This window comes from Numenius arquata, unplaced genomic scaffold (assembly GCF_964106895.1).
Source record: "Numenius arquata unplaced genomic scaffold, bNumArq3.hap1.1 HAP1_SCAFFOLD_1205, whole genome shotgun sequence".
Lineage (NCBI taxonomy): Eukaryota > Metazoa > Chordata > Aves > Charadriiformes > Scolopacidae > Numenius > Numenius arquata.
Window position 1 is genome coordinate 1 of NW_027414871.1, and position 26718 is coordinate 26718.

General features: G+C 58.2%; 1 protein-coding gene across 1 annotated transcript; it reads left to right on the forward strand.

The window, feature by feature from the left end:
* Nucleotides 1-47: 47 nt before the first annotated feature.
* On the forward strand, nt 48-26718 carry CHD8 (chromodomain helicase DNA binding protein 8; the record flags this gene model as incomplete). Its single annotated transcript, XM_074167353.1, is given in 35 exon segments — nt 48-123; nt 260-318; nt 320-425; nt 427-699; nt 2753-3124; nt 4079-4452; nt 6199-6313; nt 6411-6605; nt 6762-6830; nt 6918-6973; nt 7244-7361; nt 7481-7564; nt 7671-7808; nt 7891-8012; nt 8121-8364; nt 8594-8770; nt 9482-9625; nt 9714-9969; nt 10562-10775; nt 11398-11593; nt 11681-11848; nt 12611-12790; nt 13075-13185; nt 13280-13491; nt 14122-14321; nt 14689-14845; nt 14958-15047; nt 15957-16060; nt 16169-16283; nt 19817-19892; nt 20050-20104; nt 22755-22959; nt 24022-24230; nt 26276-26413; nt 26416-26718. Coding segments are annotated over 35 exon segments (5711 nt in total), but the record flags the coding sequence as incomplete, so codon positions are not given.

Genomic DNA, 26718 nt, shown 5'->3' on the forward strand with positions numbered 1-26718 from the left:
GGTGGGGCGCCCATCACGTGACCCCCCCCCCCAAAAAAAAATCCAAGATGGCCGACCCCCATCATGGACCTCTTCGACGACCCCAACCTCTTCAACCTGGACCCTCTGCCCGATGACCCCTTCGCCCCTCCCCCCCCCCGCCCCCCCCCTCCCCTTCCCCCCCCCCGCCCCTCCCCCCCCCCTCCCAAAATTTACCCCCCCCCCCAGGACCCCCCCTCAACCCCTCCCCCCCCCCCCCCACCCCACCCCGGACCAAGAGGTCCTCAGCCAAGGCAACCCCTTCATGGGGGTGGCCACCACGGTGGCCACCAACCCGACCCCCCCCCCCTTCTTCCTCGTTAGCCCCCAAAATCGTCATCCTCAAAGCCCCTCCCCCAGCAGGGGGTGGCCCCGCCCCCCCCTCCTCCACTAGCCCCGCCCCCTTGGGGGGGGGGAACCACCACCACCACCACCACCCCCCCACCAGGGCCGGCCACCCCCAACGGTGGCAAGTTGACCTTGGCCAAGGTGGTCAGCGGGACCCCCCAGTTAAGGCCCGGGGGGGTCTCCATCGTGGCGGGAACAGGACCCGCCCCCGCCGTTCACCGATTGGTCCAACCGGGGCGACCCGTCAAGCAATTGGTTCTTCAACCGGTGAAAACCGGGGGGGGCGGGACCCCCCTGAAACCCGCCGTCACCCTCACCTCGGCCCCCGCCCAGGTGACGTGGGGATGGGGGGCAACCAGGGGATGGGGGTGGGCTTGGAGGTCAAGGTGACATCTATGGGGTGGGGGGGGGGGGGGACAGGAGGTTGGGGGGCAACCAGGGGTTGGGGGTGGTCTTCGATGTGGAGAACATCTCCATGGGGTTGTGGTTCCAAGAGGTTGGGGGTTCATGGTGGTCTCCAAGGTGAAGAACATCTCCATGGCGTTGGGGGTTCAAGAGGTTGGGAGGCAACCAGGGGTTGGGGGTGGTCTTCAAGGTGGAGAACATCTCCATGGGGTCGGGGGTTGAGGAGGTTCGGGGGCTGGCTCATGGTGGTCTCCAAGGTGAAGAACATCTCCGTGGGGTTGGGGGGTCCAAGAGGTTGGGGGGCAACCAGGGATTGGAGGTGGTCTTCAAGGTGAAGAACATCTCCATGGGGTTGGGGGGCTCCAGGGTGGAGAACATCTCCACGGGGTTGGGGTTCCAAGAGGTTGGGGGGGGGGTCTCATGGTTGTCTCCAAGTTGAAGAACATCTCTATGGGGTTGGGGGTTCAAGAGGTTGGGAGGCAACCAGGGGTTGGGGGTGGTCTTCAAGGTGGAGAACATCTCCATGGGGTCGGGGGTTGAGGAGGTTCGGGGGCTGGCTCATGGTGGTCTCCAAGGTGAAGAACATCTCCGTGGGGTTGGGGGGTCCAAGGGGTTGGGGGGCAACCAGGGGTTGGGGGTGGTCTTCAAGGTGAAGAACATCTCCATGGGGTTGGGGGGCTCCAGGGTGGAGAACATCTCCACGGGGTTGGGGTTCCAAGAGGTTGGGGGGGGGGTCTCATGGTTGTCTCCAAGGTGAAGAACATCTCTATGGGGTTGGGGGTTCAAGAGGTTGGGAGGCAACCAGGGGTTGGGGGTGGTCTTCGACGTGGAGAACATCTCCATGGGGTTGTGGTTCCAAGAGGTTGGGGGTTCATGGTGGTTTTCAAGGTGAAGAACATCTCCATGGGGTTGGGGGTTCAAGAGGTTGGGGGGCAACCAGGGATTGGAGGTGGTCTTCAAGGTGGAGAACATCTCCATGGGGTTGGGGGGCTCCAGGGTGGAGAACATCTCCACGGGATTGGGGTTCCAAGAGGTTGGGGGGGGTCTCATGGTTGTCTCCAAGGTGAAGAACATCTCTATGGGGTTGGGGGTCCAGGAGGTTGGGGGGCTCATGGTGGTTTCCAAGGTGGAGAATCTCCATGGGGTTGGAGGTCCAAGAGGTTGGGAGGCAACCAAGGATTGGGGGTGGTCTTCAAGGTGGAGAACATCTCCACGGGGTTGAGGTTCCAAGAGGTTGGAGGGTCTCATGGTTGTCTCCAACGTGAAGAACATTTCCATGGGGTTGGGGGTCCAAGAGGTTGGGGGGCAACCGGGGGTTGGGGGTGGTCTTCAAGGTGGAGAACATCTCTGTGGGGTTGGGGGTCCAGGAGGTTGGGGGGTTCCAAAGTGAAGAACATCTCCATGGGGTTGGGGGGCTCCAAGGTGGAGAACATTTCCATGGGGTTGGGGGTCCAGGAGGTTGGAGGGCAACCAGGGGGTGGGGGGGACTGGAGGTCAAGGTGACATCTGTGGGGTGGGGGGAAAGGAGGTTGGGGCCTCCGAGGTGAAGAACATCTCCATGAGGTGGGGTCCCCAAATTCTTTGAGATCTTCAAGGTTGGCGTCACCACCGAAGAGCGTGTTTCTCAGAAGTTCTTGAGAACCTCAACGTTGGGGCCATCTCCCCATAGCGACGTCCCCAAAGCCCTTGAGATCTTCAAGGTTGGGGTCACCACCCAAGGGTGACGTCCCCAAAGTCCCTGATGTCCCCAAGGTTGGGGTCACCTCCCAAAAGTGGGTTCCTCAGAAGTTCTTAAGATCTTTAGGGTTGGGGCAACCACCCAAAAGTGGGTTCCTCAGAAGTTCTTGAGAACCTCAGGCTTAAAGTCACCTCCCCGTAACGATGTCCCCAACCTCCCTGAGGTCCACTTCCCCTCCCGCTGTCCCCAAGTTGTCCCCGCGGTCTTGACTCCGCCCCCTTGTTGTCTTCTTCTCTCCTATAGGGTGAATCCAAACGCATCACCTTGGTCCTCCAACAGCCACCGGGTGGCTCTGCCCCCCCCGGCCAACGTCACGTTGTCCTCGGGAGTCTGCCCGGCAAAATTGTCCTCCAGGGCAACCAACTGGCCGCCCTCAGCCAAGCCAAGGGGACACCTGGCCAACCAGCCAAGGTGGTCACCATCCAGCTTCAAGTCCAACAACCCCCTACCGGTCAACCAGGAGGTCCTCAGAAGATCCAGCTTCTCCAACAAGCCACCACCGGTGGAGGTGCTGGAGGACAAGGGACACCGGTGGCCGTGTCCTCGGTGCCGCAGGTGGTGGGTGGTGGCGGCCAGAGGGTGACGGTGCCCTTGAAGGTGGTCCTGCAACCCCAGGTGAGATGGGGTGGGGTGGAGAAGTTGAGGACCTTCTGGGGTGGTGGGTGGCCTTGGTGGGGTGGTTTTGGATTTGCACCCAACCTTGGTCTTGGTGGCGCCAAGCCTTGCTCCTTGGTGGCACCCAACCATGAATGTTGGTGGCACCCAGCCCTGGTGGCACCCAACCTTTGTGGAGAAGCTTGAGGACCGTCTGGGGGGTGGTGGTGGGTGGCCTTGGTGGGGTGGTCTTGGTCTTCCACCCAACCTTGGTCCTTGGTGGCACCCAACCATGGTTCCTGGCGGTCCCCAACCTTGGTGGAGAAGCTGAGGACCTTCTGGAGGGTCGGGGTAGGGGTGGTGGGGTCTTGCATCCAACCTTGGTCTTGGTGGCACCCAACCTTGGTCCCCACCACCCTTGATCTCCATCTCACCCAGCCTTAGTCCCTGGTGGCACCCAACCATGGTCTTTCACGCAGCCATAGTCGTTGGTGGCACCCAACCCTTGGTCCCCATTGACCCCACCCTTGGTCCTGCACCCACCCTTGGTCTCTGGTGGCACCCAACCTTGGTCCTGCACCCACTTTTGGTCCCTGGTGGCACCCAACCTTGGTCCTACACCCACTCTTGGTCCCTGGTGGCACCCAACCATGGTCTTACACCCAATCTTGGTCCTTGGTGGCACCCAACCCTTGGTCCCCATTGACCCCACCCTTGGTCCTGCACCCACCCTTGATCTCTGGTGGCACCCAACCATGGTCTTAACAGCCAACCTTGGTCCCTGGTGGCACCAACCCTTGGTCCTGCACCCACCCTTGTTCTCTGGTGGCACCCATCCTTGGTCCTTCACCCAACCTTGATCCGTGGTGGCACCCAACCTTGGTCCCTGGTGGCACCAAGCCTTGGTCTCCACCCAAGCTTGATCTCCACCCTCCCCTTGATGCCACCTCATTGTCCCCTCTCTCTTCTCCGTAGGCTGGCTCATCTCAGGGGGGTTCCCCTGGTCTCTCGGTGGTGAAGGTCCTGAGCACCAGCGAGGTGGCCACCTTGGCCACCCCGTCTTCTCGAGGGACCTCGGAGGAGACCCGTAAGTTGGACCACCAGAAGAAGCAGGAGAAAGCCAACCGTATCGTGGCCGAAGCCATCGCTCGGGCCCGAGCCCGGGGGGAGCAGAACATCCCCCGGGTCCTCAACGAGGACGAGTTGCCCAACGTCCGCCCCGAGGATGAAGGGGACAGGAAACGACGTCGAAAGGGGACAAGTGACCGAGGGGGACCCAAAGAGGAGAGACCTCGAAAGGGCAAAGGTCAAGGCGGGGCCGGGAAGAGCAAAGGGAGGAGCAAACCCAGGTGAGATGCCTTCAAGGTCACCAAAAACCATAGGGTTTCACCCCAAAATTTGGATGGGGGTTCTTGGGTTGGTCCTCGTTGTCCCCCAACCCTTGGTCTTTGGTGTCACCCAGCCATGGACCCTGTTGTCCCAACCCTTGATGTCCCTCAAACCTTGGTCCTCGTTGTCCTCCAACCTTTGATCCTCATTGTCTCCAATCCTTGATCTCATTGTCCCCAACCCTTGGCCTTTGGTGTCACCCAACCTTGACCCTCATCTCCAAGCCCTTGGTCCTCGTCGTCCCCAACCCTTGGCCTCGTCCTCCAACCTTGGTCCTCATTGTCCCCAACTCTTGGTCTTTGGTGTCCCCCAACCCTTGGTCTTCATTGTCACCCAGCCATGGTCTTTAGTGTCCCCCAACCCTTGACCCTCATCTCCAAGCCCTTGGTGTCCCCCAACCCTTGGTCTTCGTTGTCCCCCAATCCTTGGTCTTTGTTGTCCCCCAACCCTTGGTCCTCATTGTCCCCCAGCCATTGTTGTCCCCCAACGACCCTCATTTCCAAGCCCTTGACCTCATTGTCCCCAACCCTTGACCTCGTTGTCCCCCAACCGTCGTTGTCCCCCAACCTTGACCCTCATCTCCAAGCCCTTGGTCTTCATTGTCCCCAACCCTTGGTCCTTGGTGTCCCTCAACCTTGGTCCTCACCTCCAAGCCCTGGACCTCATTGTCCCCAACCCTTGGTCCTTGGTGTCCCTCAACCTTGGTCCTCACCTCCAAGCCCTGGACCTCATTGTCCCCAACCCTTGGTCTTTAGTGTCACCCAACCCTTGACCTCGTTGTCCCCCAATCCTTGGTCCTCATCTCCAAACCCTTGGTCCTCGTTGTCCCCCAACCCTTGGTCTTTGGTGTCCACCAACCTTTGGTCCTCGTTGTCCCCCAACCTTGACCCTCGTCCCCAACCCTTGGCCTCGTCCTCCAACCTTGGTCCTCATTGTCCCCAACCCTTGGTCATCGGTGTCCCCCAGCCCTTGGTCTTCGTTGTCACCCAGCCATGGTCTTTAGTGTCCCCCAACCCTTGACCCTCATCTCCAAGCCCTTGGTGTCCCCCAACCCTTGGTCTTCGTTGTCCCCCAACCCTTGGTCCTCATTGTCCCCCAGCCATTGTTGTCCCCCAACAACCCTCATTTCCAAGCCCTTGACCTCATTGTCCCCAACCCTTGACCTCGTTGTCCCCCAACCGTCGTTGTCCCCCAACCTTGACCCTCATCTCCAAGCCCTTGGTCTTCATTGTCCCCAACCCTTGGTCCTTGGTGTCCCTCAACCTTGGTCCTCACCTCCAAGCCCTGGACCTCATTGTCCCCAACCCTTGGTCCTTGGTGTCCCTCAACCTTGGTCCTCACCTCCAAGTCCTGGACCTCATTGTCCCCAACCCTTGACCTCGTTGTCCCCCAATCCTTGGTCCTCATCTCCAAACCCTTGGTCCTCGTTGTCCCCCAACCTTGACCCTTATCTCCAAACCCTTTGTCCTTGTTGTCCCCAACCCTTGGCCTTGTCCTCCAGCCTTGGTTCTCATTGTCCCCAACCCTTGGTCTTTGGTGTCCCCCAACCCTTGGTCTTCGTTGTCACCCAGCCGTGGTCTTTAGTGTCCCCCAACCTTGTCCTCATCGCTCCACCTCTCCCACGACCTAATCCCTTGGAGAAGGTCCCCATCCTCCCTCTGTGTCCCCCCCTCTAATTGTCCCCTCTTGTCCCGTCCCCCCCCCAGCACCATCACCCCCGTGGTGGGGAAGAAGCGCAAACGCAACGCCTCCTCTGACAACTCCGACGCCGAGGTCCTGCCGTCCCCATCCCCTCGCGAGGAAGAGGAGACCAGCGTCCAGGTATGAAGATCTCCCAAGGTCCACCCATCGTGGTCCTTCACCACTTGCTCCGCCATCTGATTGGCCGCCTCCTCTCCTTGTCCCCCTCCCCTTCCAGAAGCGAAGGTCCAATCGGCAGGTGAAGAGGAAGAAGTACACAGAGGACTTGGACATCAAGATCACCGATGATGAGGAGGATGAAGAGTTGGACGTGACGGGACCTCTTCGAACGGAACAACCACCAGTTCCTCAACCTCCAGCTCCAGAACCGGAACCAGAAGGAGAGACTTTACCCTCCATGCAGTTCTTTGTGGTGGGATGTCATCTCCTTGTCGCTTCAGATGTCCCCCTTCCCATGGTCTCTACCGTGGTCTTCATCTTCTCCGTTTTCTCCATCGCGTCATCTTCATCTTCTTCTCTTATCTCCGTCCCACCATCATCATCTTCATGTCTTCTTCTCCTTCTCCAGGAGAACCCCAGCGAGGAAGACGCCGCCATCGTGGACAAGGTCCTCTCCATGAGGGTGGTGAAGAAAGAGGTGAGGGGGACCTCCCAAGGGGATGGTGGGATGGGATCTTCTGGGTGGTTTCACCCCATCGTGACGTCCCCACCACCTTCTCCGCAGCTTCCATCGGGGCAGTTGACCGAATCCGAGGAGTTTTTCGTTAAATATAAGAACTAGTAGGTGACACCGAAATGAGGGCCGGGGGCGGGGGCTTGATTTGGGGGTGTCCCCTGAGGTCCCCTGGGATCTTTGGTGGGTCACGCCGTTGGGTTGAGCTCAACGGGGACAACCCCTCGAGGCCTCACCACGAGGAGGTGGCTCTTGGAGGGGTTTTTTTGCCCCGATATCGCTCAAAAACGGCTTTTTTTCACCCCAAAACTCTTCACCTGGACACGGGGACGTGACATTTCGCCCCCGCGTCCCCCCTTTGTGTCCCCCCTCCCCAGCTCCTACCTCCACTGTGAATGGGCCACCATCGACCAACTGGAGAAGGACAAGAGGATCCACCAGAAGCTCAAGAGGTTCAAGACCAAGATGACCCAGATGCGTCACTTTTTCCACGAGGTTGGGTTTTGGGCTGGAAAAGGGAGATTTTGGGGTGGAAACGAGGAAGTTTGTTGGGGGGAAAAAGAGGTGTTTTGGGGTTTGGTGGCCACCCTTGACCACCTCCACCTTCTCCAAAGGATGAAGAACCCTTCAACCCCGACTACGTGGAGGTGGATCGCATCTTGGACGAGTCGCACAGCGTCGATAAGGACAACGGGGAGGTGACAAAGGGGTCGACGGTGGGGTTTTGTCCCCAAAATGTCCTTTTTTTGTCACCGACACCCCCTTCTTTTTCTTCTTCTGCGTGTCCCCAACTCGTGGTGGCAGCCGGTGGTCTACTACCTGGTCAAGTGGTGCTCCCTCCCCTACGAGGACAGCACTTGGGAGCTCAAGGAGGATGTGGACGAAGGGAAAATCGGCGAATTTAAGCGGATTCAAGCCCGACACCCCGAACTCAAGCGCTTGGTGGGACCCCAGATCTTCTCCCACCCCACATTGTCCCCCTTCGAGGTTCTTCTCCGCCTTCTCACCTTTGTCTTCTCCACAGCCCCGTCCTCAGGCGGGTTCCTGGAAGAAGCTGGAGCTCTCTCACGAGTACAAGAACCACAACCAGCTCCGGGAGTATCAACTGGAAGGGGTCAACTGGTTGCTCTTCAACTGGTACAACAGGTGAGGTGGTGGAGGTCCATGGGATTGGAGGTCCATGGAGGAGGTCCCCACCAACTGGTGACCACCGGCCACCAAGGGGTGACCTCCTGCTTCTCACCTACCCAACAGGCAGAACTGCATCTTGGCCGACGAGATGGGTTTGGGGAAGACCATCCAATCCATCGCCTTCTTGCAAGAGGTCTACAACGTTGGGGTGAGGGGACCGTTCTTGGTCATCGCCCCGTTGTCCACCATCACCAACTGGGAGAGGGAGTTCAACACCTGGACGGAGATGAACACCATCGTCTACCACGGCAGCTTGGCCTCCAGGCAGATGATCCAACAGTATGAGATGTACTGCAAAGACTCACGGGTAAAAAAATCCCACCGCTTGAGGTCTTCTCCATTTCCAGAACCTTCTTAAGAAGGTTTTGGAAGGCCACCACCTTTCTTATCTCCCCTTTTCCCAGAACCTTCTCGAGAAGGTGTTTCTGGAAGGCCACCACCTTTCCATCTCCTCTTTTCCCAGAACCTTCTCAAGAAGATGGTTTTGGAAGTCCACCACCTTTTATCTCCTGGGTTTTTTTCCCATCATCCTCCAGGGTCGCCTCATCCCCGGGGCCTACAAGTTCGATGCCCTCATCACCACCTTTGAGATGATCCTCTCGGATTGTCCCGAGCTGCGGGAGATCGAATGGCGGTGCGTCATCATCGACGAGGCCCATCGCCTCAAGAACCGTAACTGCAAACTCCTCGACAGCCTCAAGCACATGGACCTGGTGAGGGGTGGTGGGGTGGGATGGAGATGGGGAGGTCCTATGTCCTCTCCGTGGGGTGGGGCGAGGGGGGGGGCTGAAGGTGTTTGTGGGGATTTGGTGGTATCTGGAGATGTTTGGGACCATCAAATGCTCCGTGGGATGGTCCTGAAAGTCCATATGGGGGCCTTAGTGGCATCTGGAGATGTTTAGGACCATCCTGAACTTCAGAGGATGGTCTTGGTGGCATCTAGACACGTTTGGACCGTCTCATGCCCCAAGGGATGGTTCTGAAGGTCCGTATGGGTCTCTTGGTGGCATCTAGAGATGTTTGCACCCTGTTCCACACCCCATGGGATGGTCCTAAGGTCCATATGGGAGGCTTGGTGGCATCTGGAGATCTCATGCCCCAAGGCATGATCTTGAAGGTCCATGTGGGGGTCTTGGTGGCATCTAGAGATGTTTGGATCCTGTTCCACACCCCAAGGATGGTCCTGAAGGTCCATGTGAAGGTCTTGGTGGCATCTAGAGATGTTTGGGACCATTAAATGGTCTAAGGGATGGTTCTGAAGGTTCATATAGGGGTCTTGGTGGCATCTGGAGATGTCTGGGGTCATGAGATGCCTCAAGAGACGGTCTTGAAGGGCCGTATGGGGTTTTTGGTGGCATCTGGAGATGTTTGGACCTTGTTCCACCCCGCCAAGTCCTCACGGTCTCCACCCCCTTGGTCCTCAGGAACACAAGGTCCTCCTGACGGGGACCCCTCTCCAGAACACGGTGGAGGAGCTCTTCAGCCTCCTCCACTTCTTGGAACCCTCCCAGTTCCCCTCCGAGGCCGAGTTCCTCAAGGACTTTGGAGACCTCAAGACCGAGGAACAGGTGAGGACCACGGTGAAGACCACCCCTTTGACCACCAAGGTCCTTTCCCCCACCGATGGTGATCACTTCTTGGTGTCCCCACCATCAGGTTCAGAAGCTCCAGGCCATCTTGAAACCCATGATGCTCCGACGGTTGAAGGAGGACGTTGAGAAGAACTTGGCGCCCAAACAGGAGACCATCATCGAGGTGGAGCTGACCAACATCCAGAAGAAATATTATCGGGCCATCTTGGAGAAGAACTTCTCCTTCCTCTCCAAAGGGGTTGGTCACACCAACATGCCCAACCTTCTCAACACCATGATGGAACTCCGAAAGTGCTGTAACCATCCCTACCTCATCAACGGTGAGGAACCCTCCAGGGGTGGTGGGATGTGCCCTCGTGGTCCCCGCCACCCCTGGAGGACCTTAGAGATCATCACAGCCCAGGGTGGGGTGGAGGACCTTCTCCGAGGTGGTTTTGGTGGCCCAGGGTGGGGTGGAGGGCCTGGAAGACCTTATCCGAGGTGGTTTTGGAGGTCTAGGATGAGGTGGAGGACCTTCTCTGAGGTGGTTTTGGTGGCCCAGGGTGGGGTGGAGGACCTGGAGGACCTCTGAGGTGGTTTTGGTTGCCCAGGGTGGGTTGGGGACCTGGAGGACCTTTTCCCATGTGGTTTTGGTGGCCCAGGGTTGGGTGGAGGACCTTCTCTGAGGTGGTTTTGGTGGCCCAGGGTGGGTTGGGGACCTCAGGAACCTTCTCCGTAGTCTTCACCGGGGATTTGGTGGCCTCTTGCATTGGGGTTTGGTCTTCTGCAACCTCCGTAGAGCTCAAGGTCATGATGAAGAACGTTCTTCAACTCATCTCCTAGAACTTCGATGCTCCTCAAACCTTTTGTGGCTGGGGTGGCACCTGAGAAGGTCTCGGTGGCCACCCCACCGATTGTCCCTTCCCCTACCAGGCGCGGAGGAGAAGATCTTGGCCGAATTCCGCGAGTCGTGTCACCACCACCTCCCCCACGACTTCCATCTCCAGGCCATGGTCCGCTCGGCCGGCAAACTGGTCCTCATCGACAAACTCTTGCCCAAACTCAAAGCTGGTGGCCACAAGGTCCTCATCTTCTCCCAGATGGTGAGATGCTTGGACATCTTGGAGGACTACCTCATCCAGAAGAGGTGAGATGGGACGTGGCGTGGGTGAAGGACTTCAAGGACCTTCTCCGAGGTGGTTTTGGTGGCCCAGGGTTGGGTGGAGGACCTGGAGAACCTTCTCCAAGGTGGTTTTGGAGGCCAGGGTTGGGTAAAGACCTGGAGAACCTCCTCGGAAGTGGTTTTGGTGGCTCAGGGTTGGGTGGAGGACCGGGAGAACCTTCTCCCATGTGGTTTTGATGGCCCAGGGTGGGGTGGAGGACCTTCTCTGAGGTGGTTTTGGTGGCCCAGGGTGGGGTGAAGGACCTCAAGGACCTTCTCCGAGGTGGTTTTGGTGGCCCAGGGTTGGGTGAAGGACCTCAAGGACCTTCTCCGAGGTGGTTTTGGTGGCCCAGGGTTGGGTGAAGGACCTCAAGGACCTTCTCCGAGGTGGTTTTGGTGGCCCAGGGTTGGGTGAAAGACCTCAAGGACCTTCTCCGAGGTGGTTTTGGTGGCCCAGGGTTGGGTGAAGGACCTCAAGGACCTTCTCTGAGGTGGTTTTGGTGGCCCAGGGTTGGGTGAAGGACCTCAAGGACCTTCTCCGAGGTGGTTTCGGAGGCCTGGGCTGGGATGGAGGACTTTGTGAGACATAGCTTTGGTGGCCTTGTAGGTATCTCTATGAGCGGATCGATGGAAGGGTGAGGGGCAACCTCCGGCAGGCGGCCATCGACCGCTTCAGCAAACCCGACTCCGACCGCTTCGTCTTCCTCCTTTGCACCCGCGCCGGTGGCCTCGGCATCAACCTGACGGCCGCCGACACCTGCATCATCTTCGATTCCGATTGGAACCCCCAAAATGACCTCCAGGTGGTCACATTGTCCACCCCTTCCCCTTACCTTGGCCGTGGGGTGACCTCGGAGATGACCTTGACCCACCGTGATCTTCTTCTCCAGGCTCAAGCGAGGTGTCACCGCATCGGGCAGAGCAAAGCGGTGAAGGTCTATCGCCTCATCACCAGGAACTCCTACGAGAGGGAGATGTTCGACAAGGCCAGTCTCAAGTTGGGCTTGGACAAGGCCGTTCTCCAATCCATGAGCGGCCGGGAGGGCAACATCGCGGGGGTAAGAAGGTCTTCTGGTGGGCAAGGGGGCATGGAGGTCCCATGGGTGGTGTCCTTCGAGAGAAAGAGGGTTTGGAGACCAAGGGAGATGGTGTTCTCCAAGGAAAACGGGATTTGAAGACCACAAGGATGGGTTCTACCAAGGGAAATGGGGTGTGAAGACCTCATGGGTGGTGTCTTCCATGAGATACGGGGTCTGGAGACTCCATGGGTAGTGTCCTCCATGAGATATGGAGCGTAGAGAGTATGAGGAATGTGGTTCTCCAAGGGAAATGGGGTTTGAAGACCACAAGGATGGGTTCTACCAAGGGTTGAAGACCATGGGGATGGATTCTGCTAAGGGAAATGGGGGGGGGAAGACCCCATTGGTGGTGTCCTCCACGAGATATGGGGCATGGAGACCGTGGAGATGGGGTTCTACCAAGGGACATGGGGTTTGAAGACCACAAGGATGGGTTCTACCGAGGGTTGAAGACCACGGAGATGGGCTCTACCATGAGTTACAGGGTTGTGGAGACCCCATGGGTGGTGTCCTCAATGAGATATGGGGTGTGGAGACCACAAGGGATGGGGTACTACCAAGGGAAGACCATGCAGATGGGGATCTACCAAGAGAAATGGGTCATGGAGACCCCATGGGTGGTGTCCTCCAAGAGATACGTCGTGAAGACCCTGAGCTTGAGGGACCGTGGGGCTTGGAGGTGGTTTGGGGTGGGACGTGGACCTCCATGGGGCTGACCCCACATCTCCACCCTCCCGGTAGATCCAACAGTTCTCCAAGAAGGAGATCGAGGACCTTCTACGCAAAGGGGCCTACGCTGCCATCATGGAGGAGGACGACGAAGGTTCCAAGTTCTGTGAAGAGGACATCGACCAGATCCTCCTCCGTCGAACCACCACCATCACCATCGAGAGCGAGGGCAAAGGGTCCACCTTCGCCAAGGTATCTGCAGGGGCTTCTTCCCACCACCCGTGGTGGTCAAATCTCATCTCGGGAGACCCCATGGGTGGTGTCCTCCATGAGATATGGGGCGTGGAGACCATGAGGATGGGATCTACCAAGGGTTTGAAGACCATAGAGATGGGGGTCTTCCAAGGGGAAAGGGGTTTGAAGACTACGGGGGATGGGGTTCCACCAAGGGAAATGGGGTTTGAAGACCATCTGGGACCATCCAATCCCACCTGGGTGGTGGCCAAGGTCATCTCCACCTCTTTGTCCCACCCCAGGCCAGCTTCGTGGCTTCCGAAAACCGTACGGACATCGCTTTGGATGACCCCAATTTCTGGCAAAAATGGGCCAAAAAAGCCGACCTGGACTTGGACCTTCTCAACAGCAAGGTTTGGAGAAGACAACCGTGGGAAGGTGGTGGGAAGGTGGAGACTCGGCTGGTGGGACCTGATGGGGGGGGTCTTCTCCATCTTTGGTGGCCAGAACAACCTGGTGATAGACACCCCCCGGGTGAGGAAGCAGACGAGACACTTCAGCACCTTGAGGGACGATGACCTGGTGGAGTTCTCGGACCTGGAGAGCGAAGACGAGGAGAAACCGAGGTCCCGACGTCACGATCGTCACCATCAGACCTTCCATCACGCTTACGGCCGCACCGACTGCTTCCGCGTGGAGAAGAACCTCCTGGTCTACGGGTGAGGGATCATCCAGAGGTCCACGGGTGGGCTGGTGGCCACCGGGAGATGGTTCTTGGTGGTCTTCGTGGAGAGGTTCTTGGTGGCCACCGCGAGGAGGTTCTTGGTGGAGAAAGGAGATTGATCAAGATGTAGGTGAATTCTGGTGGCAACCACAAGGAGGTTCTTGGTGGGCACCGTGAGGAGGTTCTTGGTGGAGAAAGGAGATTGATCAAGATGTAGGTGAATTCTGGTGGCAACCACAAGGAGGTTCTTGGTGGGCACCGTGAGGAGGTTCTTGGTGGAGAGAGGACATAGGTCAAGATGTAGGTGAGTTCTGGTGGCTACCATGAGGAGATTTTTGGTGGAGGTGACCAGGTCCACGTCTGCTCTGTTGGCCTCCAGGAGATGGTTCTTGGTGGGCACCAGGAGATGGATCTTGGTGGTCATCAGGACATGGATCTTGGTGGTCACCATGAGGAGGTTCTTGATGGCCTCCATGAGGAGGTTCTTGGGGGAGAAGGTAGAGCAGGTCCAGCTGTTCTCTGGTGGCCACCACAAGCTCTTCCATGGAGATCTGAGTGGTAGGTGGTGGAGAAACCCCACCATGGACCTCCTTGAGCCCATGACCTTCTCCTCCACCCCTTCCAGGTGGGGCCGTTGGCGGGAGATCTTGTCCCACGGGAGGTTCAAGCGTCGTCTCTCAGAGCGGGACGTGGAGACCATCTGTAGGACCATCTTGGTTTATTGTCTTCTCCATTACCGTGGAGATGAGAACATCAAGAGCTTCATCTGGGACCTCATCAGCCCCACGGAGAACGGCAAAACCAAGGAGCTTCAAAACCACTCGGGTGAGATGGTTTCTCCACCAACTTGGGGACAACCCAAGTGGACCTTCTTGAAGGTCCTAAAACTTTGACGGTCCTTCTTCTCATGGACCTCCTTGAAGGTCCTAAACCTTTGAAGGTCCTTCTCCGTGTGGACCTTCTTGAAGGTCCTAAACCTTTGAAGGTCTTCCTCCGTGTGGATCTTCTTGAAGGTCCCAAACCTTCGAAGGTCCTTCTCCGTGTGGACCTTCTTGAAGGTGCTAAACCTTTGAAGGTCCTTCTTCTTCCCATCTCTTGGATCTCCGGGATTTTCTCTTGAAGGTCCAAGATCTTGAACCGTGGGGGGGGTTGGTTTTTTTGAGGTCTTCTCCTTCTTCTCTTGGATCTCCAGGACTTTCCATCCCGGTTCCTCGTGGTCGAAAGGGGAAGAAGATCAAGTCCCAAAGCTCCTTTGATGTCCACAAGGTTGATTGGATCCGTAAATACAACCCCGACACCCTCTTCCAAGACGAGAGCTACAAGAAACACCTCAAACATCAATGCAACAAGTGGGTTGAAGTCTCCTTGGTGGCCACCACCGAGGTCCACCGGAAGGTCTTCTCCACCGCCTTCCCTTCCTTCTTATTTTTTGGTTGCCCACCACCTTTTGTCATCTCCCAGGGTTCTCTTGAGGGTGCGGATGCTCTACTACCTGCGGCAGGAGGTCATCGGGGACCAGGCGGAGAAGGTCCTGGCGGGGGCAGTGGCCAGGTGAGTCCTCAGGACCTTCTTTGAGGTTTTGCGGGGTCTCTTTGGGGTAGTTTGAGACTCTCCAGAAGCTCTTTGGGGTGGTTTGAGGTTCTCCAGACCCTCTTTGAAGAGGTTTGATGTTCCCCAGACCCTCTTTGGGGTCCTCTAGGCCTTCCTTGAGGTGCTTCAGGGTCGCTTTGGGGTGGTTTGAGGTTCTCCAGCCCCACTTTGTGGTGGTTTGAGGTTCTCCAGCCCCACTTTGTGGTGGTTTGAGGTTCTCCAGCCCCACTTTGAGGTGGTTTGAGGTTCTCCAGCCCCACTTTGTGGTGGTTTGAGGTTCTCCAGAGCCTCCTTGAGGTTCTCCAGCCCCACTTTGTGGTAGTTTGAGGTTCTCCAGCCCCACTTTGAGGTGGTTTGAGGTTCTCCAGCCCCACTTTGAGGTGGTTTGAGGTTCTCCAGCCCCACTTTGAGGTGGTTTGAGGTTCTCCAGCCCCACTTTGAGGTAGTTTAAGGTTCTCCAGAGCCTCCTTGAGGTTCTCCAGCCCCACTTTGAGGTGGTTTGAGGTTCTCCAGCCCCACTTTGTGGTGGTTTGAGGTTCTCCAGCCCCACTTTGAGGTGGTTTGAGGTTCTCCAGCCCCACTTTGAGGTGGTTTGAGGTTCTCCAGCCCCACTTTGAGGTGGTTTGAGGTTCTCCAGAGCCTCCTTGAGGTTCTCCAGCCCCACTTTGAGGTGGTTTGAGGTTCTCCAGCCCCACTTTGAGGTGGTTTGAGGTTCTCCAGCCCCACTTTGAGGTAGTTTGAGGTTCTCCAGCCCCACTTTATGGTATCCTGGTGTGTCCCAGCCCCAATTTGAGGTGTTCCAGCCCCACTTTTAAGGGTCCCCCCACCCCAAAAAAAAACCCAAATCCCCCCATTTTCCTCTCCCCGCAGCGAGATCGACATCTGGTTCCCTCTGGTGGAGCAACTGGAGGTCCCCACCTCCTGGTGGGACGCCGAGGCCGACAAATCCCTCCTTATCGGAGTCTTCAAACACGGTAGGACTCGGGGAACCCCCCCGGTTCCTGAGGTAAAATTTGGGGGGGAAATTGGGGTTTGGTTTTTTTTTAAAAGAGATGTTTTGGGGGGTTAAAAAAAACCCCCAGGTTACGAGAGGTACAACACCATGAGGGCCGATCCCGCCCTCTGCTTCCTGGAGAAGGCCGGACGTCCCGACGACAAGGCCATCGCCGCCGAGCAGCGCCTGGACGGGGGGGACGGGTGAGTTTTTTGGGGGGCCCCCAACAAATTTGGGGTGGTTTGAGTCCTTTTTGGGGCTTTTTGAGGCCTTTTTTGGGGGGGGTTCTGGGCCTACTCCCGGGCTGGCTTTGGGGTGGTCCAGGCCCCGTTTTGGTGGGCCCAGACCGGTCCTGACCCCATTTTTGGGGTGTTTTGAGGCCTTTTTGGGGTGTCTTGACTCCATCTGGAGTGTCCTGACCCCTTTTTGGGGTGTTTTGAGTCCTTTTTGGGGTATTTTGAGTCCTTTTTGGGGCTTTTTGAGGCCTTTTTTGGGGGGGGGGTTCTGGGCCTACTTCCTTGGTGGCTTTGGGCTGGTCCAGGCCCCGTTTTGGTGGGCCCGGACCGGTCCAGACCCCAATTTTGGGGTGTTTTGAGGCCTTTTTGGGGTGTCTTGACTCCATTTGGGGTGTCTTGACTCCATTTGAAGTGTCCTGACCCCTTTTTGGGGTATTTTGAGTCCTTTTTGGGGCTTTTTGAGGTCTTTTTTTGGGGGGGTTCTGGGCCTACTTCCTTGGTGGCTTTGGGGTGGTCCAGGCCCCGTTTTGGTGGGCCCGGACCGGTCCTGACCCCATTTTTGGGGTGTTTTGAGGCCTTTTTGGGGTGTCTTGACTCCATTTGGGGTGTCTTGATTCCATTTGAAGTGTCCTGACCCCTTTTTGGGGTATTTTGAGTCCTTTTTGGGGCTTTTTGAGGTCTTTTTTGGGGGGGGTTCTGGGCCTACTCCCGGGCTGGCTTTGGGGTAGTCCAGGCCCCGTTTTGGTGGGCCCGGACCGGTCCTGACCCATTTTTGGGGTGTTTTGAGGCCTTTTTGGGGTGTCTTGACTCCATTTGGGGTGTCCTGACCCCTTTTTGGGGTGTTTTGAGGCCTTTTTGGGGCTTTTTGAGGTCTTTTTTTGGGGGGGTTCTGGGCCTACTTCCTTGGTGGCTTTAGGGTGGTCCCGGCCCCGTTTTGGTGGGCCTGGACCGGTCCTGACCCCATTTTTGGGGTGTTTTGAGGCCTTTTTGGGGTGTCTTGACTCCATTTGGGGTGTCCTGACCCCTTTTTGGGGTATTTTGAGTCCTTTTTGGGGCTTTTTGAGGTCTTTTTTTGGGGGGGTTCTGGGCCTACTTCCTTGGTGGCTTTGGGGTGGTCCAGGCCCCGTTTTGGTGGGCCCGGACCGATCCTGACCCATTTTTGGGGTGTTTTAAGGCCTTTTTGGGTTGTCTTGACTCCATTTGGGGTGTCCTGACCCCTTTTTGGGGCTTTTTGAGGCCTTTTTGGGGCTTTTTGAGGCCTTTTTGGGGCTTTTTGAGGTCTTTTTTTGGGGGGGTTCTGGGCCTACTCCCGGGCTGGCTTTGGGGTGGTCCAGGCCCCATTTTGGTGGGCCCGGACCGGTCCTGACCCATTTTTGAGGCGTTTTGGGGCTTTTTGGGGGTGTCTTGACTCCATTTGGGGTGTCCTGACCCCTTTTTGGGGTATTTTGAGTCCTTTTTGGGGCTTTTTGAGTCCTTTTTGGGGCTTTTTGAGGCCTTTTTTGGGGGGGGGGTTCTGGGCCTACTTCCTTGGTGGCTTTGGGGTGGTCCCGGCCCCGTTTTGGTGGGCCCGGACCGGTCCAGACCCCATTTTTGGGGTGTTTTGAGGCCTTTTTGGGGTGTCTTGACTCCATTTGGGGTGTCTTGATTCCATTTGAAGTGTCCTGACCCCTTTTTGGGGTATTTTGAGTCCTTTTTGGGGCTTTTTGAGGTCTTTTTTAGGGGGGGGGTTCTGGGCCTACTCCCAGGCTGGCTTTGGGGTGGTCCAGGCCCCGTTTTGGTGGGCCCGGACCGGTCCTGACCCATTTTTGGGGTGTTTTGAGGCCTTTTTGGGGTGTCTTGACTCCATTTGGGGTGTCTTGATTCCATTTGAAGTGTCCTGACCCCTTTTTGGGGTATTTTGAGTCCTTTTTGGGGCTCTTTGAGTTCGTCTTTTGGGGGGGTTCTGGGCCTACTCCCGGGCTGGCTTTGCGGTGGTCCAGGCCCCATTTTGGTGGGCCCGGACCGGTCCAGACCCCATTTTTGGGGTGTTTTGAGGCCTTTTTGGGGTGTCTTGACTCCATTTGGAGTATTTTGAGTCCTTTTTGGGATATTTTGAGTCCTTTTTGGGGCTTTTTGAGGTCTTTTTTAGGGGGGGGGTTCTGGACCTACTTCCTTGGTGGCTTTGGGGTGGTCCAGGCCCCGTTTTGGTGGGCCCGGACCGGTCCTGACCCCATTTTTGGGGTGTTTTGAGGCCTTTTTGGGGTGTCTTGACTCCATTTGGGGTGTCTTGATTCCATTTGAAGTGTCCTGACCCCTTTTTGGGGTATTTTGCGTCCTTTTTGGGGCTTTTTGAGGTCTTTTTTGGGGGGGGGTTCTGGGCCTACTTCCTTGGTGGCTTTGGGGTGGTCCCGGCCCCGTTTTGATGGGCCCGGACCGGTCCTGACCCATTTTTGGGGTGTTTTGAGGCCTTTTTGGGGTGTCTTGACTCCATTTGGAGCGTCCTGACCCCTTTTTGGGGTATTTTGAGTCCTTTTTGGGGTATTTTGAGTCCTTTTTGGGGCTTTTTGAGGTCTTTTTTTGGGGGGGTTCTGGGCCTACTTCCTTGGTGGCTTTGGGGTGGTCCAGGCCTTCTCTGGGCCTGGGGGGTCTTGACCCCTTTATAGGGGGGTTTTGGCCCCCCCCAGCCCCACTTCAACCCCCCCCCATAATTTTTGGGGTCCCCCCTTTTATTTTCGGGGGGTCCCCCTTAATTTTCAGGGTCCCCCCTTTTTGGAGGGGGGGTTTCCCCCCACTTTTGACCTCCCCCCTACCCCATTTTTCTCCCCCCCAGCCCCACTTTGGCCCCCCCAAGCCCCACTTCAAACCCCCCCCCATATATTTTGGGGTCTCCCCTTTCATTTTCGGGGTGTCCCCCCCCGATTTTCGGGGTCCCTCCTTTTTTGGAGGGGGGTTTCCCCCCACTTTTGACCTCCCCTCCACCCCATTTTTCTCCCCCCCAGCCCCACTTTGGCCCCCCCCAGCCCCACTTCAAACCCCCCCCCCATATATTTTGGGGTCTCCCCTTTCATTTTCGGGGTGTGCCCCCCCGATTTTCGGGGTCCCTCCTTTTTTTGGGGGGGTTTCCCCCCACTTTTGACCTCCCCCTACCCCATTTTTCTCCCCTCCAGCCCCACTTTGACCCCCTCCGGCCCCATTTTTCTCCCCCCCAGCCCTACTTCGACCCCCCCCCAGCCCCACTTCAGCCCCCCCCCCCTAATTTTTGGGGGTCCCCCCATCGATTTTGGGGTTCCCCCCCCATTTTTGGGGGTGCCGATGATGACCACGCCATGCTAATACCGACCAGCCCCGGGGGGGGGCTGGGTTGAGTTGAACCCTTTAAGGCTGAGGCACCCTAGAAGGGGAGGGGGGGGGGGGGGGGGGGGGGCAGATTTTTGGGTCGATTTCAGGGCTTTCTGGGGGTGGGGGAGGGGTGGTTTTTTAGGGGACACCCCCCCCCCCCCTTTTTTTTTTTTAATCCCCAGAGTGGATTTCGAAAAAGACTGCGAAGACCCTGAATATCGGCCCCTCCCGGGGGGGGCCAAGGAGGTGGATGAAGAGGTGAGAAAAGGGGGGGGGGGGCTGAAATCTACCCCCCCCCTGCCCCATAGATTTCCACCCCCTGCCCCATATGTCCCCCCCCCCCCGCCCCGTATGGACCCCCCAGATTTTGGGGGGGGACATTGGAGTGACCCCCCCCTTTTTTTTTTGGGCCCAGGGTGACCCCTTGATGCTGCTGGACGAGGAGATCTCGGTGGTGGACGGGGATGAAGGTAACGGGGGGGGACACGACACACCTATAGGGGGCACCCCCCAGCCCCATAGAGACCCCCCAGCCCCATAGGAACCCCCCTCTGCCCCATAGGAACCCCCCTCTGCCCCATAGGGACCTCAAGGAGACCCATAGGGACATCAAGGAGACCCATAGCACCCCCAGGAGACCCCCGAGACCCCGAGGAGACCCTCAGGAACCCCGAGGAGACCCATAGCGACCCCCAGGAGACCCATAGGGACATCAAGGAGACCCATAGCACCCCAAGGAGACCCTCAGGAACCCCGAGGAGACCCATAGCGACCCCAAGGAGACCCATAGGGACATCAAGGAGACCCATAGTGACCCCAAGGAGACCCATAGCACCCCCAGGAGACCCCCAAGACCCCGAGGAGACCCACAGGAACCCCAAGGAGACCCATAGCGACCCCCAGGAGACCCATAGGGACATCAAGGAGACCCATAGTGACCTCAAGGAGACCCATAGCACCCCTAGGAGACCCCCGAGACCCCGAGGAGACCCTCAGGAACCCCAAGGAGACCCATAGAGACCTCAAGGAGACCCATAGGGACATCAAGGAGACCCATAGTGACCTCAAGGAGACCCATAGCACCCCCAGGAGACCCCCAAGACCCCAGGGAGACCCACAGGAACCCCATGGAGACCCTTAAGACCCCAAGAAGTTCCACAGGGACCCCCAGGAGACCCTTAGGGACATCAAGGAGACCCATAGTGACCTCAAGGAGACCCTCAGGAACCCCAAGGAGACCCATAGCACCCCAAGGAGACCCATAGTGACCTCAAGGAGACCCATAGCACCCCCAGGAGACCCCCGAGACCCCATGGAGACCCTCAGGAACCCAGAGGAGACCCATAGCGACCCCCAGGAGACCCATAGGGACATCAAGGAGACCCATAGTGACCTCAAGGAGACCCATAGCACCTCCAGGAGACCCCCAAGACCCCATGGAGACCCACAGGAACCCCATGGAGACCCTTAAGACCCCAAGAACTTCCACAGGGACCCCCAGGAGACCCTTAGGGACATCAAGGAGACCCATAGTGACCTCAAGGAGACCCATAGCACCCCCAGGAGACCCCCAAGACCCCGAGGAGACCCTCAGGAACCCCCAGGAGACCCATAGCGACCCCCAGGAGACCCATAGGGACATCAAGGAGACCCATAGTGACCTCAAGGAGACCCATAGCACCTCATGGAGACCCATAGCGACCCCCAGGAGACCCATAGGGACATCAAGGAGACCCATAGTGACCTCAAGGAGACCCATAGCACCCCCAGGAGACCCCCGAGACCCCATGGAGACCCACAGGAACCCCATGGAGACCCTTAAGACCCCAAGAAGTTCCACAGGGACCCCCAGGAGACCCTTAGGGACATCAAGGAGACCCATAGCACCCCATAGAGACCCTCAGGAACCCCAAGGAGACCCATAGCGACCCCAAGGAGACCCATAGGGACATCAAGGAGACCCATAGTGACCTCAAGGAGACCCATAGCACCCCCAGGAGACCCCCGAGACCCCGAGGAGACCCTCAGGAACCCCAAGGAGACCCATAGCGACCCCCAGGAGACCCATAGTGACCTCAAGGAGACCCATAGCACCCCTAGGAGACCCCCGAGACCCCATGGAGACCCACAGGAACCCCATGGAGACCCATAAGACCCCAAGAAGTTCCACAGGGACCCCCAGGAGACCGTTAGAGACATCAAGGAGACCCATAGCGACATCAAGGAGACCCATAGTGACCTCAAGGAGACCCATAGCACCCCTAGGAGACCCCCGAGACCCCGAGGAGACCCTCAGGAACCCAGAGGAGACCCATAGCGACCCCCAGGAGACCCATAGGGACATCAAGGAGACCCATAGTGACCTCAAGGAGACCCATAGCACCCCTAGGAGACCCCCAAGACCCCGAGGAGACCCTCAGGAACCCAGAGGAGACCCATAGCGACCCCCAGGAGACCCATAGGGACATCAAGGAGACCCATAGTGACCCCAAGGAGACCCATAGCACCCCCAGGAGACCCCCAAGACCCCGAGGAGACCCACAGGAACCCCAAGGAGACCCATAGCGACCCCCAGGAGACCCATAGGGACATCAAGGAGACCCATAGTGACCTCAAGGAGACCCATAGCACCCCTAGGAGACCCCCGAGACCCCGAGGAGACCCTCAGGAACCCCAAGGAGACCCATAGAGACCTCAAGGAGACCCATAGCACCCTCAGGAGATCCCCAAGACCCCGAGGAGACCCTCAGGAACCCCAAGGAGACCCATAGCGACCCCAAGGAGACCCATAGGGACATCAAGGAGACCCATAGTGACCTCAAGGAGACCCATAGCACCCCCAGGAGACCCCCAAGACCCCGAGGAGACCCATAGCACCCCCAGGAGACCCACAGGAACCCCATGGAGACCCATAGTGACCTCAAGGAGACCCATAGCACCCCTAGGAGACCCCCGAGACCCCGAGGAGACCCTCAGGAACCCCATGGAGACCCTCAGGAACCCCAAGGAGACCCACAGGAACCCCATGGAGACCCATAAGACCCCAAGGAGACCCATAGCGACTTCCAGGAGACCCATAGTGACCTCCTGCCCCTTTGTGTCCCCCCACCCCACCCCAAGGTCAGCCCCCCCAGGGCGGGCAGCCCCCCTGGCCCCCCGGCTCGGTGCTGACGGCCCGGCTGCGTCGCCTCATCACCACCTGCCAAAGGTCCTTCCAACGGGAGCAGCTGAGGGTGGAAGCGGCCGAAAGGGGCGACCGGCGCCGGCGCCGCTGCGAAGCCGCCTGTAAACTCAAGGAGATGGCCCGGAGGGAGAAGCAGCAGCGGTGAGGGGGGGGGGGGGTTTGGGGGGTCCGGGGAGGGGGGGGGGGGGTGGTCAGGAGACTCTGGAGGGGGATTTGGGGGGGCTGGGAGGTCCAGAGACCCCATAAGTGACGTTCTTGGGGGGCAGGACCCCCATCTTCGGTGGTTTTGGGCTTGAAGAACCTCATCCCTGACGTTCTTGAGGTCCAGAACCTCCATCCCCGGTGGTTTTGGGGGGTGCGGGACCCCCCCGAAGTGGTATTTTGGGGTCTAGAACCGCCCCCCCTTGGATTTTGGGGTTCAGAGACCCCATAAGTGACGTTCTTGGGGGGGAGGACCCCCATCTTCGGTGGTTTTGGGCTTGAAGAACCTCATCCCTGACGTTCTTGAGGTCCAGAACCTCCATCCCTGGTGGTTTTGGGGGTGCGGGACCCCCCCGAAGTGGTATTTTGGGGTCTAGAACCGCCCCCCCTTGGATTTTGGGGTTCAGAGACCCCATAAGTGACGTTCTTGGGGGGCAGGACCCCCATCTTCGGTGGTTTTGGGCTTGAAGAACCTCATCCCTGACGTTCTTGAGGTCCAGAACCTCCATCCCTGGTGGTTTTGGGGGTGCGGGACCCCCCCGAAGTGGTATTTTGGGGTCTAGAACCACCCCCCCTTGGATTTTGGGGTTCAGAGACCCCATAAGTGACGTTCTTGAGGGGCAGGACCCCCATCTTCGGTGGTTTTGGGCTTGAAGAACCTCATCCCTGACGTTCTTGAGGTCCAGAACCTCCATCCCTGGTGGTTTTGGGGGTGCGGGACCCCCCCGAAGTGGCATTTTGGGGTCTAGAACCGCCCCCCCTTGGATTTTGGGGTTCAGAGACCCCATAAGTGACGTTCTTGGGGGGCAGGACCCCCATCTTCGGTGGTTTTGGGCTTGAAGAACCTCATCCCTGACGTTCTTGAGGTCCAGAACCTCCATCCCTGGTGGTTTTGGGGGTGCGGGACCCCCCCGAAGTGGTATTTTGGGGTCTAGAACCCCCAATCTTGGATTTTGGGCATCCACCCCCCTGAAGAGGACCTCTTTTTCTTTTGGGGTGCAGGTGGACCCGTCGAGAACAGGCCGATTTTTATCGGGTGGCTTCAACTTATGGGGTGGACTTTGACCCCGAGGTGGGACGGTTCCGGTGGGGTCGGTTCCGTACCTTGGCCCGGTTGGAGAAGAAGACGGACGAGAATCTCACCAAGTTCTTCCACGGTTTCGTCGCCATGTGCCGGCAGGTTTGCCGCCTGCCCCCCGCCCCCGGAGACGGTATGGAATGGGACCCACACGTTGGGGGGACACACCTGGGGACCTTCTCATGATGGTTGGGGACATCTCCGTGGGCTTTGAAGGCATCTCCGTGGGGTTTGGGGGCATCTTCATGGAGATAAGGGGGCTTTGAGGGCATCTCCATGGGGTGTGGAGGCATCTCCATGGGGTTTGGGGGCATCTCCATGGGGTTTGGGGACAGTTGGGGGCATCTCCATGGGGTTTGAGAGCATCTCCATGGAGATAAGAGGGGTTGAGGGCATCTCCATGGGGTTTGAGGGCATCTCCATGGGGTTTGAGAGCATCTCCATGGAAATAAGAGGGGTTGAGGGCATCTCCATGGGGTTTGGGGGCATCTCCATGGGGTTTGGGGACCGTTGGGGGCATCTCCATGGGGTTTGAGAGCATCTCCATGGAGATAAGGGGGGTTGAGGGCATCTCCATGGGGTTTGGGGGCATCTCCATGGGGTTTGGGGACAGTTGAGGGCATCTCCATGGGGTTTGGGGGCATCTCCATGGGGTTTGGGGACAGTTGGGGGCATCTCCATGGGGTTTGAGAGCATCTCCATGGAGATAAGGGGGGTTGAGGGCATCTCCATGGGGTGTGGAGGCATCTCCATGGGGTTTGGGGGCATCTCCGTGGAGATAAGGGGGGTTTGAGGGCATCTCCATGGGGTTTGGGGGCATCTCCATGGGGTTTGGGGACAGTTGGGGGCATCTCCATGGGGTTTGAGAGCATCTCCATGGAGATAAGAGGGGTTGAGGGCATCTCCATGGGGTGTGGAGGCATCTCCATGGGGTTTGGGGGCATCTCCATGGGGTTTGAGGACATCTCCGTGGAAATAAGGGGGGTTGAGGGCATCTCCATGGGGTTTGGGGGCATCTCCATGGGGTTTGGGGACAGTTGAGGGCATCTCCATGGGGTTTGAGAGCATCTCCATGGGGTTTGAGGACATCTCCGTGGAAATAAGGGGGGTTTGAGGGCATCTCCATGGGGTTTGGAGGCATCTCCATGGGGTTTGGGGACAGTTGGGGGCATCTCCATGGGGTTTGAGAGCATCTCCATGGAGATAAGAGGGGTTGAGGGCATCTCCATGGGGTTTGAGGGCATCTCCATGGGGTTTGGGGACAGTTGGGGGCATCTCCATGGGGTTTGAGAGCATCTCCATGGAGATAAGAGGGGTTGAGGGCATCTCCATGGGGTTTGAGGGCATCTCCATGGGGTTTGGGGACAGTTGGGGGCATCTCCATGGGGTTTGAGAGCATCTCCATGGGGTTTGAGGACATCTCCGTGGAGATAAGGGGGGTTTGAGGGCATCTCCATGGGGTTTGGGGGCATCTCCATGGGGTTTGGGGACAGTTGGGGGCATCTCCATGGGGTTTGAGAGCATCTCCATGGGGTTTGAGAGCATCTCCATGGAAATAAGAGGGGTTGAGGGCATCTCCATGGGGCGTGGAGGCATCTCCATGGGGTTTGGGGGCATCTCCATGGGGATAAGGGGGGTTTGGGGGCATCTCCATGGGGTTTGGGGACAGTTGGGGGCATCTCCATGGGGTTTGAGGACATCTCCATGGAGATAAGGGGGGTTGAGGGCATCTCCATGGGGTTTGGGGGCATCTCCATGGGGTTTGAGGACATCTCCGTGGAGATAAGGTGGGTTTGAGGGCATCTCCATGGGGTTTGAGGGCATCTCCATGGGGTTTGGGGACATCTCCATGGGGTCTGGGAACATCTCCGTGGGTGGTGACCACCCCATGGATCATCTTGACCATCCCAAAGCGTGGTGGCCACCGTGGATGACGTTGGCCAACCCAACCACGGTGGTCACCAAGGGTGACCTTGACCGCCCCCGTGGGTGACGTTGACCATCCCAAAGCCTGGTGGCCACCGTGGATGACGTTGGCCTAATCCAACGGCGTTGACCAACGCGACGATGGTGGTCACCAAGGATGTCATCGACCAACCCAAGGGTGGTCACCGCCCCGTGGGTCACCTTGACCGCCCCGATGGTGACCTCTCTGAGGACCTTCTCCTTCTTCTCCAGAGCCCCCCGACCCCTCCATCCCGGTGGCCCCTCTTTCTCCTGCTCGAGCTTCTCGGGGACTGCGTCGTTTGTCCCTTCTCCGTCTTCTCCGGGAGCAGGTCCTACGTCACCCTCTTCTTCCCACCCGATTGTCCCAATGTCCCCCCCCGGCCCCGACCTCCCCCCGTGGTGGCAACGGGGCCACCACGACGGAGAACTTCTCCGAGGAGCTGCGCGTCACGGGTTGGGTCACCCCGAAAGCGCCATCTTGGGGGACCCCGACTTCTCCTTCGCCGCCGCTCGGTGGAGGTACCTGGGTGGGGGTGGGGGTGGGGGTGGCGTCCCGCCCCACCCCCCCCAAGTTGTCCCCACCCCCACCGAGGACGAGGACTCGGAGCTGGAGAAGCTCTCGGCATCTCCTTCCGACTCGTCCTCCTGCGACGAGGACAGCGACGAGGACAGGG